Source organism: Ailuropoda melanoleuca, chromosome 8, assembly GCF_002007445.2.
Source record: "Ailuropoda melanoleuca isolate Jingjing chromosome 8, ASM200744v2, whole genome shotgun sequence".
Lineage (NCBI taxonomy): Eukaryota > Metazoa > Chordata > Mammalia > Carnivora > Ursidae > Ailuropoda > Ailuropoda melanoleuca.
This window is the reverse complement of record NC_048225.1, coordinates 59987550-60000312: the sequence shown is the minus strand read 5'-3', so window position 1 is coordinate 60000312 and position 12763 is coordinate 59987550. Positions and strand designations below refer to the sequence as shown.

Genomic DNA, 12763 nt, shown 5'->3' with positions numbered 1-12763 from the left:
ATCCCAGCATCCCAGCATCCCTGCATCCCAGAAAGAAATAAGCCAGACCACTGAAAAAGCAATACCAAACAATGAAAAGAATCAGCAAGTACTATCAAATCAAAAATATTACCAAATATCAAATAATATTTTGGAAGTATTATTGAATATCAGAAGTCCGCTACTTGAGAGAGAAGAAATGTAATTGTTTTTGAAAGGAACACAGTTGACCCTGTTTAGTCCCCTGAATTTCCAAATGGAGTAATTGCTACTTAAAAAACTTTCAACATTAAAAAAAAATTTTTTTTTTTTTACAAAATATACAGGTAAATAAGTATCGGTACCCTACTATTAGTCAATCTTACTCTGAAAAACTGTACCCTGTGTAGTGCTGAGTAAACCAATGCGATGTGATCGAGTTTTCACATGAATGAACTTGATGCAGTACTGGAAGAATGCTAAATCTCTAGCTTCATTAACTAGTCCTGGGGTTGTGTTAGAGGCTTGAAAGACACAAATCTAAAACAAATCTCGTATTTTTTAAAGAAAACATATACATGAAGACTCAAATGAGTTCAAAATAGGATGTGGGTACCAGTATGATATGGAAAACACGAGTACAGCTGCTGCAATGAAAATAAACTAAGATTTCAGAACCAAACCTCCGGGGATAAATTTAAGGTCTGCCACTTATGAGCCAGATGATCTCGAAAAAGTTACATAACCCTTTTGAGACTCAATATCCTCATTTTTAAATTTAAGATAATAACATTTAACTCAGATGGTTGCTGTGTCAAGTGAGACGGTGCATCTGAATACACCTAGCAATGGGTGGTAGTAAACAGATAACCCACAAATGAGAATCTAGTTCAAATAAGCAGCTATTAGCTTCTACCAGAAACGCAAAGGATGTTTATAAATCAGTAACAAAGAATGAATGTTACCTGCTGGTCAAATATTATGATAGGGTCAAATTCTGGGAATCATCTCTGCAGGGCAGGGCTTCTTTATGCAGCAGTTAGGACCGTCTAGAATACAAAACCTTGACCTCAGCATCAGATACGCACACGTTTGTTAACATCCCACTGAAAATCCAGCGGGAGAAAATTAGGTGCGTTCAGGTCTGCCTACCCCAGTGTGCTGGCTGACATACTAAGGTCCCAGGGGCTTCGTTGACTCTTCTCATTATTTGTGTATAGGTATTACAACGGCAGGCACCTAATTAGTTTTGAAACTGATTTGGACTGACACAATTAATGTGGGCTATCCTTTGGTCATCTGTGATATTTCTAAGAAGCAGCCATGACGAGGTGCCAGAACTGTTCTCTTGAACACTATCCCGTAGTCATGGTTCGTCGCACCTCACGGAGTTGCAAGAAGAGCCAAGGCGCGTTTCTCTGTGTGAAACTGACCCGTGATCTGCAGCATTGGCATCTCCCACCCATCCTACAGATCCCCCCACCAAATCCCGGACTCCTGAAATAGACAGAGATGCAGTTATTGAAGATACTTCCTCCTTTCCCTACGTTATTTATCTTTATCCCTACCCTCCCTTGGATAACCAAGAATCTCTTCCCTGTTCCTGATGTCCATATGGCTTTTCGTGAATGATGTTACTGTTTGTATTGTTCTGAAATTGCTTTCTTTTACTCAAAAAAACCCCCATTTTTTAGGTAATTTCTTGTATGTATTAATCTCCTTCATTCTCTGTAAAGATCCATGGTATTCCAAGTATTTAATTAGCATTTATTTAGCTATACCCTGCCAATGCTTCAGGATGCTTATGTACCAGTTCTCTTGGACATATTCTGAGAAGTGGAATTACTGGATCAAAAGCATTGCCCAATTTAAATGGATAAATACTGCCAAAATGCACTTCTTCATTCTTCACGTGTGTATGTATATATAAATGTGTGTGTGTGATATTCTGGGAAATTCCTAAGAGCTAATTTCCAGCTCATTAATTCTCTCTTCAGTTACGTATAATCTACTGTTTAATCTATTTTTTTCTGAGTATATTATTCATTTCTAGGCTGTTTCTTTGTTGTTGTTTTTTTTTTCAAATTTCTGTGCTCTTTTCTAAAACAAAAACACTTCTGAGGTTTCTTATTCTTCTATTCCTTCAAAAATATTAACCAAAATTTTATAGTGTCTATTAGATCATTCTATTACCAGAAGTTTGTGATGGTCTAAATCTGTTCTTTGATGTGTCTGCGCACATATTCTTGTTTTTCTCTGTTTTTTGCATTTGCTTTTTTATAATTTCAACTTTTGAGCACCTCTTTTTTTAATAGGGTTTGTCTGTGTTACTCTTGTCTAGCCTGGGTTGACAGTATTCCTCTCCTCCCAAAGAAGTTTTGATCTTTATTTCTGCTAGCTCCCTTCTGCATCACTGCCTCAGGATAAATTGTGATGCTATTTTCTCAACTCGAAAGTCTACAGAAGAGAGACAGTAAAATATGAACCCCAAATGCATATTTGGTACAGTTTTTGGTCTAAATTCCCAAGAGAGATATTTTTTGCCTTCCAAAAGATTTTACAGTCTCATGGTTGAAAAATTGATTTTATATTATCATGCTACTTGAATATATCCCTTTCCGCAAGTAACTGTAATGTACAGTTATTATAATCCCTGGAACTCCGGGAAGCTTGGGGACCTGGCCTTATAGAAATTTAGTATTCCAGAACCTGATACAATCTCCCTAAAGATAAAGATTTTAACAGCATGAGGTCATAGTTCACACTTTCAAGAGATTAGATTAAAAACTTTTAAAGACCAGCTTTATGTTGGGAAAGTGCATTGCTAACACTGATCATTGTGATATGTGTTGAATACGTCGATATGAGAACTTAAAGGGAATGTCTTCTTCTGAACTGAAGGAAAAAAGCAAGATCCTATGACATTTCTGTGTGGCAGTCAACAAAAAGGCCCCACTCTCGCAGGACAAGGGAAATCTCATCATTTTTCATTTTAGAGTCAAATTTCCTTATTCTGTGATACTAGAAACTGACACCAGGTTGAAAGCTCAAAGGCTCTGTGGTTTAAAGGCGCCTCCACACTTACTTGAGGCTTGTCAACCTGGCACATCCCAGGCACATCTAAGTCTTCCTGCAAGTTTTACATTAGTAGTGTACAATAAAGAGACAAAATATAGTGACTTAAAGTCAAGAAGGCCATATTCCTAGTCAAATTGCTCAGGAAAGTGATTGATAAAATGTAACAGGAACCGCAAGATCACCTGTTGTCAAAAAAAGATTGAGATTTTGATTATAGTTTAGATTTTCATGGATTACCTCTTATGGTTAATAGGAACCCCCAAACCAAAGGCCAAAGTTTTCCAGCTTCAGGATTAAAGTATTTGTGGAAATGCCTGTTGGAGGTTTGCGTGTCCTTCCTTCTTTGTTTTGCATTTGTATTATTTGCATGTGATGTATTTTTTTAAAGATTTATTTATTTGAGAGAGAGAGAGAGAGAGTACTAGCGGGGGGGGGGGGCAGAAGAAGAGAGAGTCCCAAGCAGACTCCCCACTGAGCTTTGAGCCTGTGGGGCTCAATCTCATGACCCTGAGATCATGACCTGAGCCGAAACCTTAACGCACTGTGCCACCCAGGCGCCCCTGCATGTGATGTATTTTTAGCGATTTATTTTGTACAAGGGCAAAAGTTGTCACAAGGAAGTTAAAGCCTTCTGGTTTGACATCTGCTCTTTTGGGCAGGTAATCTGTAAAAGTTGACAGAAAAATTTCCTATTCCTCTGTGGGCATAGCTGGCATCGGTCAATCCACAAGCGTCTCTCACACACTGACCGTGTGCCAAGAACTCAGCCGAAGAAGGGAAGACACGCGCATCATCAGAGCCGCCTCCCTGTGCCACATTGTCGACCAGGTGTAGGAGTGAAGGAGATCTAGCGTTTGCCTTCCAGAAGTATAAAGAATGGTGAGGAAACATAGATTTGCAAATGCCCCTACAGACGGTACCCTAGACGACTGCTGGTAGCTTGATTTCCTGAGTGCGCTATCAAATTAGGTTTCCTCTCCTCCCCCCTCCTCTCTAACATGTGAACATAACCACCCATTTACAACGGGAAAATAAGAGAAACAAAAATGTCTTCGCATGCTCTGATGGGTCGTAGTAGAACCTTGTAACAGGGACAACTTGGATGTTCAATCCTCTCGCAGACAGTGGTAACCTACACACTGAGAAGCAAGTACTGTTTGCAGATGAAACCTTACACACCAACCACTTGGCTAGCCTGACGGGCAACATATCGATGTGGGTGTAATGGGACATGTAATATTGCTCGATCAAGATTATGCTTCTGTGGTTGACTCCCCACATCTCGCAAGGATCTTTGCAAGAAACCACATTCAGAAACGTCATAAGGACATGGTTGAATGACTCAAGTCTTGGTTAATAAAAAACTTTCTTTTAAATTGGCTTCTTACTGGTCTCACAGGCTTTCTATTTGCGAAGACATTTTTCCTTAGTCTCTCTAAAATTTCTAGGAAAAACTGAGTCTCAAAATGACTCTGAGCAAGAATAATCTCCTTTTACTACTTGGAATGCTCTGCTTGGACCAAGGCGAACCTGCAACTCTCTCTCTCCCCAAAGGTAAGTTCCAAGTGAACTCTATAACTACCTTCGTCTGAAGGAATAACCTTTGCTGGCAATGGGCATCACTACTCCATGCAATGTTCCTTTGGGAAAACAGAAGCAGATGTATTTTGGAGACCTAACTGTTTTTCATGTAATTATTTTGGGCTTCTCTCCCGTACTCGGCATATGAAACTGGATAACACATTCATGGCATACAACTTGGACAAATGGCGCTGATCTGGAGAAAACTGGGATTATTCACTTATTTGGACACATTACATAATCCCATCCTTTTCCATGGAGCAAATTCTGGAAATCAACATATATTTGAAAGCATTTGTAATCTTTTGGAAAATTATCTTACTGGGAAATATGAAATATGTTTACTGTGGCGTATTATGAATGGTCTTTTTTCCCTCAAGTAACATAAGGTGAGAACAGTTCTTGGCAGGCTTCTCCATAGTCAGAGTTGTGCCAGCCCCAAGAATCATCCTGTTTTCTGTCTTTGCCTCAATGAGTTCAGGAAATACTAAGTTTTGTGTCTAATTTATTTATGATTCATTCAACTGAAACTGTTAGAAAACAAGCTTTTGATTCAATGTCATGCCTGCATTGGGTTCAAAATCAAAGGGCTCAGTGTGACATCCATCCTTTACTGTTAATTAGCTGTGCATTTCTTTGATTCTTCATTTTCTCATCAGTAATGTGGGGCCAATAGTGCTTGATTCATGGGCATAGAATGAGGATTAAATGAGAAGTCATTTGTAAGGGCTTTGTGTATTTTAACATATTAATATAAATAGCTATGCTCTCAAAGATATGCTCTCCAGAAAAAAACAATGGTTCATCCATCCAACTTTTCTAAGTGTCTACTGTATGTTAGGAATTGTGCAAAACCTTGGAAATACAGAGATGAATAAAACATAGGGTTTTTTTTTCTCGTGTAGTGTATAGTCCAATGAGAGAGGCAGACACACTACTCATTATCGCAACGCTGCATGGCACAATCTATAGAAGCGGGGAGGAAAGCCCACTATGCAGTACAGGAGAGACACTTAACACAGCTTGAGGAAATCAAGGAAGACTTTTCAGCTGAGGTGATGCCGAAGCTGAGGAATAAGGAAGAAAGGGTCCAGCTGGGAAAAGAAGTGGGTGATCATGAGGCAGGGCTTTCTGGGCCCGCCTTGAAAACAGGTAGAAAAGAATGATCTGCCAAAGGGACAGAAGGTATGCCATCTTTGAATTATGGGGCAGTGCTGAACATCTTTAATCTAGCGCATCTGCCAGTTGAGGGGCCTAAAAATCACTGAGGTTAAATAAGTAAACGCAACTTTTTCAGGGGTAGAGTCCTCTCCACAAAAAGGAAAGAGCTCCTTTTGCCATTACCTGGCAACCCTTCGAGCCTAACACCACTCTGGTGTGTGAATCAAGGCACGTTCTTGAGCAACCCGCCACTTTCCACTTCCACAGAGAATGAAGCCCAACGTCTGACAGTGTGCCGGGTAGCACGGACCATGGCCTCAGACTCAGTCTTCTGGGTGGAGCAGAGAAGACGTACACACAATTAGAATCCACGGCAGAGTACGGCGCCAAACACTTCACCAGTCACCGAGCAGCTTCTATGCATCGCGGACTGTTCTCGATACTTCGAATGTAGATATTTCTAAGATCAAGTTCCTAACTTGGACAAGCCCACAGTCTAACTGGGTTGAAAGATAGAAATAACCATGACGTCATGTGATAAATGCCACAGAAGCAGAGTGCTGGGAGGAGACTTTAAGGGGCCAGATTGCTCAGAATCAAGGGGAGCCGACCCAGTGGAGACCCAGTGGACCCAGTGGAGACCTACCTCTGAGGTCTTTCATCTTCATATCAGAGCACCCAGTGGAGACCTACCTCTGAGGTCTTTCATCTTCATATCAGAGCACAGATCTCTTCATGTTACGCCTGTTCCATGTGACAAAAGCTGAACAATCCATGTACTGCAAATCACAGCAAATCCCACAATTAACATAAAGCCGTGTTGTAATCTTTCCACGTGCTCCATGTCCTACAGTTTTTTCTTGCTCAGAAAAGTTTCCTGTATTCCTCAGTTCTAGGAGCTATCTAATCACTAAATTTTTGTTTTCTCTCTCTCCCAGCTCCCACTTGTGGGCAGAGTATGGTGAAGGCACAGCCTTGGAATTACCTTAACATTTTCAGTCGCATTGTTGGGGGAAGCCAAGTGGAAAAGGGTTCCTACCCCTGGCAGGTGAGTCTCAGGGAACATTCTCTGGTGGACAGACTATGAGCTTTCTCAGGAACGGATGTCCCAGAAACACATGTTACTCATTAGTACACTCCATTCTGCCTAACTCATCACCAGAGATCTCATGAGTGTGTGCCAGGATCCAAGTTCCTCAGGGTGTCCATCCGTTGAGTTCCAGAAAATGTATGTTCAGAATAATCACGTGCGCTATTGGCTTGTCCCCAAAATTGGAAATGGCACCCCAAACTTTCAGCCCCTAAGACAAAAACCCCACTTCAGTAACCTAAAAAACTCTTGAATTTACAATTAAAAGAACAATTCTCTAATTCAACCAATATAATTATCTCACTATAGTTAAAGACGACCTGGTAAGTCACAGGTGTACTTTCTGTTTGGAGGTTTATACCTATATCATAGGACCTCTTAGGGAATCATCAAGAAGACTGCCTCCTTAGAAGCTGATGTCCCAAGAATTTTCTCCCGATCTAACCTGGTCTTCACATGCCATCAGCATGCCTTTGTGCATCTGTTTCTAGCCTACGGTGTTCACATTTATCATCTTTGAAATTCTCCCAACTTTCTTTATTCCGAGAGCCGTTTTGTTTTCTCACCTCTTAATTTTGTGAGTAATAGCTCCTTACTTTAATTTTGTTTAAGTCAGTCACATTAATTTTTGGTCAGCGGATATTTAGTAATGGTTGGTTGATTGAGTTTACGTTTAGTAGGTTGACCGAATGGTCAAGTCATTGCCATTTGATTAACTGATGAATTAATTACTTGGTTGAAGAGTTAATTGATCAGTTGCTTATTTGATCAACTGGTTGACTAATCAATTTAGAAGTTCATATTCAAGTCAGAGTCAGTGATTTTACTTACTTTTACTTACTCTTTTTCTTTTTTTCTGTATTAAATTTTTTCAATTGTTCATTGAACACTTTTTGGTCAAAATGTGACAATTCTAATAAATGTCTTTTTTTCTAATTCTGACAATGGAATTAAAAGCATTTACTTGAATGCTAAGCGAAATCAGTCAAGCAGAGAAAGACAGTTATCATATGGTTTCACTCATTTATGAAACATAAGAAGTAGGAAGATCGGTAGGAGAAGAAAGGGAAGAAGAACGGGGGGGGGGTAAACAGAAGGCGGAATGAACCATGAGAGACTATGGACTCTGACAAACAAACTGAGGGCTTCAGAGGGGAGGGGGGTGGGGGAATGGGATAGCCCAGATGATGGGTAGTAAGGAGGGCAAGTATTGCATGGTGCACTGGGTGTTATACGTAACTAATGAATCATGGAACATTACATCAAAAACCAGGGATGTACTGTATGGTGACTAACATAATATAATTTTAAAAATTATTAAAAAAATAAAAAATAAAAGCATTTACTTGTACCCTGAAAGCATTTTAGAGTCAAATATCATGAACAGGATAAACTGAAGATAGAAAGTAATTGGTAGAGGCAGATTAAAAAACTAGGCTTGAAGCAGTGATAGAGGTCAAAGAGCTAAGAGTATGAGAAAATTGTAGGTACTGACGATTTCTCTAAGACGCTTGGAAGCATTGGAGCATGTGTTGAAAGATTTTCTTAGCCTTCACCTGTTTTTCTCCCAAATCTGTTTCTCTGGACTCTGCTGTATCTTACACTTCTCTTTCTTTCTCTTCATTCACAGAAATTGTTCATATTGCTAGAGTAACAGTCTGGGTCAACAGTATTATGAAAATAAATAAATAAATATCGATCATTTTTATTACCAATTCTACTAAATCCTTATAGCCAGACCGGGGCTGGGAATCTTCTGGTTCCAACACTGCTCTTCTTTCTGAGCTGTCACTGAATGGGTTTTACTCCTTCACAGTCCATAATTTCTAATATTTGTAAAATATTGGGGTCTGTTTTGCAGAATATGTTCAGTCTCCAGGTTTGGGGGGGGAGGAGGGGTCCCAGGACATTAACTTGCTCCCACTTAGGCTTTTTGCAAATCAGGTGTCTCTGAAACGAAGGCAGAAGCACATCTGTGGTGGGACCATCATCACTGCACAGTGGGTGATTACAGCTGCTCACTGCGTTGCAAACAGGTAAGGAAGGCCTAGCTCATGGTGAACACCAGACGACCCTCCCTCTCCTTTGGATTCAGCAGCAATAATTGTATCAAAACATGGAAATGTGTGATGTATACTTTAGCACAGGAACATAACAGAAATGCATAACACAAACAGGGCTCAGTGACATTGTCAAAGGATACCCAACTTGGTAGAAAACATACTTTGTTTGTGGGAGTAGAATACTTTGTCTACTTAAACATGACTGGAAGTAGTTAAAGAATAATATCTAAGTGAAAACAAGAACCACAAAGATATATTCGTGAAATTTCTCTCTCAAATTTCAGTGAAAAAAATAATCTGGTTCATTATACATCTTAAAAAGTTGATAGAAGAACTGAATTCTACTCCTGAAGCCAATATTGCAATGAATGTTAGCTAACTAGAATTTAAATAAAAATTTGAAGAAAAAAATTGATAAAAGAAAACAAAGGGAGGCCAGTAAAACGTAAAGAAGGCTCCCATGTCTGCTTTCCTTCTCATCCTGCCTCTCTGAGCCGCAATCTAACAACTTCCGTCCTTTAGCCAATTTCCTGTGTACTCTAAACATTCTATTGTTGTTAGTGTTCTTGGTAGTCACTAGGCTGCAATCAAGATCATGTCCCATATTTGCCCTCTTTCATTTCAAGTCTGCAAACATTCCCTGGATATTTACTTGGTGCTAGACACTTCAGTGGGTACCAAAGATACAGAGATAAGATGTCATTCCTGTCCCCCCCCGGAGAGCCAATAGTCTCAAGATGAGTCAACTGATAATTTCACTGCAGTGTGGCGAGTGATTGGGCTAACGAGATGCTGTGTATTAGGTTAGGCAGCCAATATGCCCAAGAGCCAGGGAAATATACCAAGAGAAAATGATGCCCTTTCCAATTCTGTATAAAATCATCACTTTGGGGGATAAAGGGTCCCCAAAGATGGTAAGCCCAAAGTCATTGATCCACCTCAATGCATCCTACTGAGTTCCTTTCAGATAACCTGGCTACAGGATGAAGGGAAATAGAATGGTCTTTCCCATCTCACACCACGCCTCTAAATTACAGACATACAGGAGGTGATGAGAAGATCCCCACCTCCCACTGTTTTAATCCGTCCCAAGTCTTGAGTGCATACTCTCTGAGATATCAGAGTTCTGATGCTGTTGTGTCTTTCATAATATACTTTAAGCTTTAGATCTTTGACACTAAAGCTGCATACTTAAGGGGAATCATTAATCATTCTCAAAGAATCACTGATACTGAGACCAGGCCAACTACCTAGGGCAGCTGAATAAAATCCACTATGGCTTCAGACCCCTGAGTTACAATATATAAGCATTTTTAGATGTTTTATGAATAACACTTAAAAGTATTCTATTTATATTTATTATTGGTTCCATTTGAGGCCACTCTTGACTAGTCTCCCACTTAAACTGGGAACCTTTGCATTTTTACTAGTAGTGATGAAATCATTCTCACTTTCTCTTTTCGGCATCCTCACTCACACATTATCCATCCATGTCATTTGAAAGAGGCCAGATTGTCAATCATTACAAGTGTCCTCAGAAGCTAAGTGAAATGTACTCACTTTACCGATTCCTCTTCATAGAAATATTGCAACAACTTTGAACGTTACTGCTGGAGAACATGACTTGCGCCATATAGAGCCAGAGGAGCAAACCCTCACCATTGAAACCATCATCATACATCCCTATTTCTCCATCAAGAAGCCAATGGACTATGACATTGCTCTTTTGAAGATGGATGGTGTCTTTCATTTTGGTAAGCATTTGAGGCTCACTGTGAATCGTCTATACCGCGTTCCCTATAACTTCTGCTCCATAGCACATTCCCTACAGTGTATGTTACGTAGCGTATGTCCAACAGTTCTGGGTCAAGCACTTCAAGATAGGGATTTGGGGTGGATGGCCCTCTCTGTGAAGCCCTTTTTGTACGTGGCTTCAGATATAGGACTATGTGGAGTCAGGAGAGAGCCCTTCTCTGTCTGCTAAGTGACCCCTGGAGGTGCAAGACAGATAACACAACTCTCCCGAGATATTTCGGGAACCACCTAGAGGCTAATTGGTGAGTGGCTTAGGATGACCTCTCCTCCATGGATGAGACAAGACCTGCCCTGCTCTTTTCTTCAGGCCAGTTTGTGGGGCCCATGTGCCTTCCAGAGCCAAAGGAACGCTTTGAGGCTGGATTTATTTGTACAACTGCAGGCTGGGGCCGCTCGGCTGAAGGTAAGAACTTCTATGCCACTTCTCTTAATCAGATTTCAGAACGTTCTGGTGGGTAATCAGGAAATACTGTTTTTAATCTATTTTTTAAAAAACCATTGTGTAAACATTTTAAAACAGAATAGCCACTCAAACTTTACATCAAAAACCAGGGATGTACTGTATGGTGACTAACATAATATAACAAAAAAAAATTAAAAAAAAAACCAGAATAGCCATTGAACTGAGAAATTCAGGTCTTTCCAAAAGATACAAACCTGAATGTGTTCTCACCTTCAACTCAGGAAGGGTGAGAGTGCCTTGCTGGGGCTCTCACCTCTCTGTTTTCTAGATGGTGTTCTCTCGCAAGTCTTGCAGGAAGCGAACCTGCCCATTCTGACCCAGGAGGAGTGTATGGCAGCTCTGTTAACCCTAAAGAAACCTGTCAGTGGGCGGACCTTTCTCTGCACAGGTTTCCCAGATGGAGGGAGAGATGCATGTCAGGTAGGTGGGAGTGGCTGGGTTGAAATGTCCCAGGCAGGGCTTCCCTCAGCTTTGTCATCAGGGGAGGGGCTAAAAGAAGGCTGTGGCTAAGACTGGACTCTGGAAAGAAGGGTCAGGAGAGACAAGGGAGGTCAAGTCAAACTAAAGGGACAGCTATACAACCTGTTTTTAGCAGGAAGTGTGGATTCAGAGGAGGTCTTCTACTTTTTCCAAAAGACAAAATAACAGAGATAATGCCAACGGTGAGCTTAGGGTTCTCTACCCCTGAAGGCTGGCTGGCTTTTTCCCTTTTAGAGGTTTCTAATTTGTGAATAATGGGAACTTTCCTTTCCTTCCATTCCTCCTGCTGACCAAGACCTGAGATCAGTTTCACTACTGGGCAAGACTTCTCTGAGTCTGCAGGATGAGACAGGAGTAGGAAGAAAGTCTGATGACTGATGAAACAAACATCCCCCCAGGATGGGGAAGAAAAGGGTGCAAATGCAGTGATATTTGAGGATTCAATGTGAATTGTGCTTGGCTGTTCTCCTGGGCCCCTGAGTCCGACTTACTAGAAGTGAAGAAATGTCATTGATCCTCAGCTAGCATCTCTGTGGGGGAAGAGGGAGCAGAGACCTGACAATGATGGTAAGAGAGGCTTTTCCCCCTCAGGGAGATTCAGGAGGTCCCCTCATGTGCCGGAATAAGAAGGGGGCTTGGACTCTGGCTGGTGTGACTTCTTGGGGCTTGGGCTGTGGCCGAGGCTGGAGAAACAACATGCGGACAGATGACCAAGGATCCCCTGGGATCTTCACAGATCTTAGAAAAGTGCTTCCCTGGATCCACAAACACATCCGAATTGGTAATAACGCCCGCACACAAGGTCAAGAAGCTGGGGCCAGTGAGAGTGTCGGCAGTCTAGGCAAGTCAGGACCTCCGAGCGGACAGGCTCTGCTTCTGTTTTTAGTGTAGCACGTAAGAACTGTGACATTTTAAAATTTAAAATGAGTAAAATACGGTATGCAGTGCAGCAGACAAATATTCAAAGAAACGTGAATCCATCCATCCTAGACTTTGTCAAATTTGCCTTTAGTTGAAACTATCAGTTAGTGATGCAATGTCAGCACTTACTTCTCAACTGTGCTAGCGAGATGT

The 12763-nt window shown here is 41.0% G+C and overlaps 2 protein-coding genes across 9 annotated transcripts in view; one reads left to right on the top strand and one right to left on the bottom strand.

Annotated features, from left to right (window-relative positions):
* Nucleotides 1–12763, bottom strand: part of LOC100482330 (olfactory receptor 481) — a 118086-nt gene that overhangs the window by 88144 nt on the left and 17179 nt on the right. For 3 of the 8 annotated variants that reach the window (XR_004627182.1, XM_034666512.1, XM_034666508.1), the window contains exon 3: nt 6472–6557. The gene's annotated coding sequence lies outside the window, so the exon portion shown is untranslated. The other 5 variants (XM_034666511.1, XM_034666507.1, XM_034666509.1 and 2 more) reach the window with 4 other exon arrangements.
* Nucleotides 4503–12600, top strand: OVCH2 (ovochymase 2). Its single transcript, XM_034666514.1, has 7 exons — nt 4503–4590; nt 6717–6826; nt 8813–8904; nt 10513–10685; nt 11054–11149; nt 11478–11629; nt 12281–12600. The coding sequence occupies exons 1-7, from the start codon at nt 4503–4505 to the stop codon at nt 12578–12580; spliced, it is 1011 nt and encodes a 336-aa protein (XP_034522405.1). The 3' UTR covers nt 12581–12600.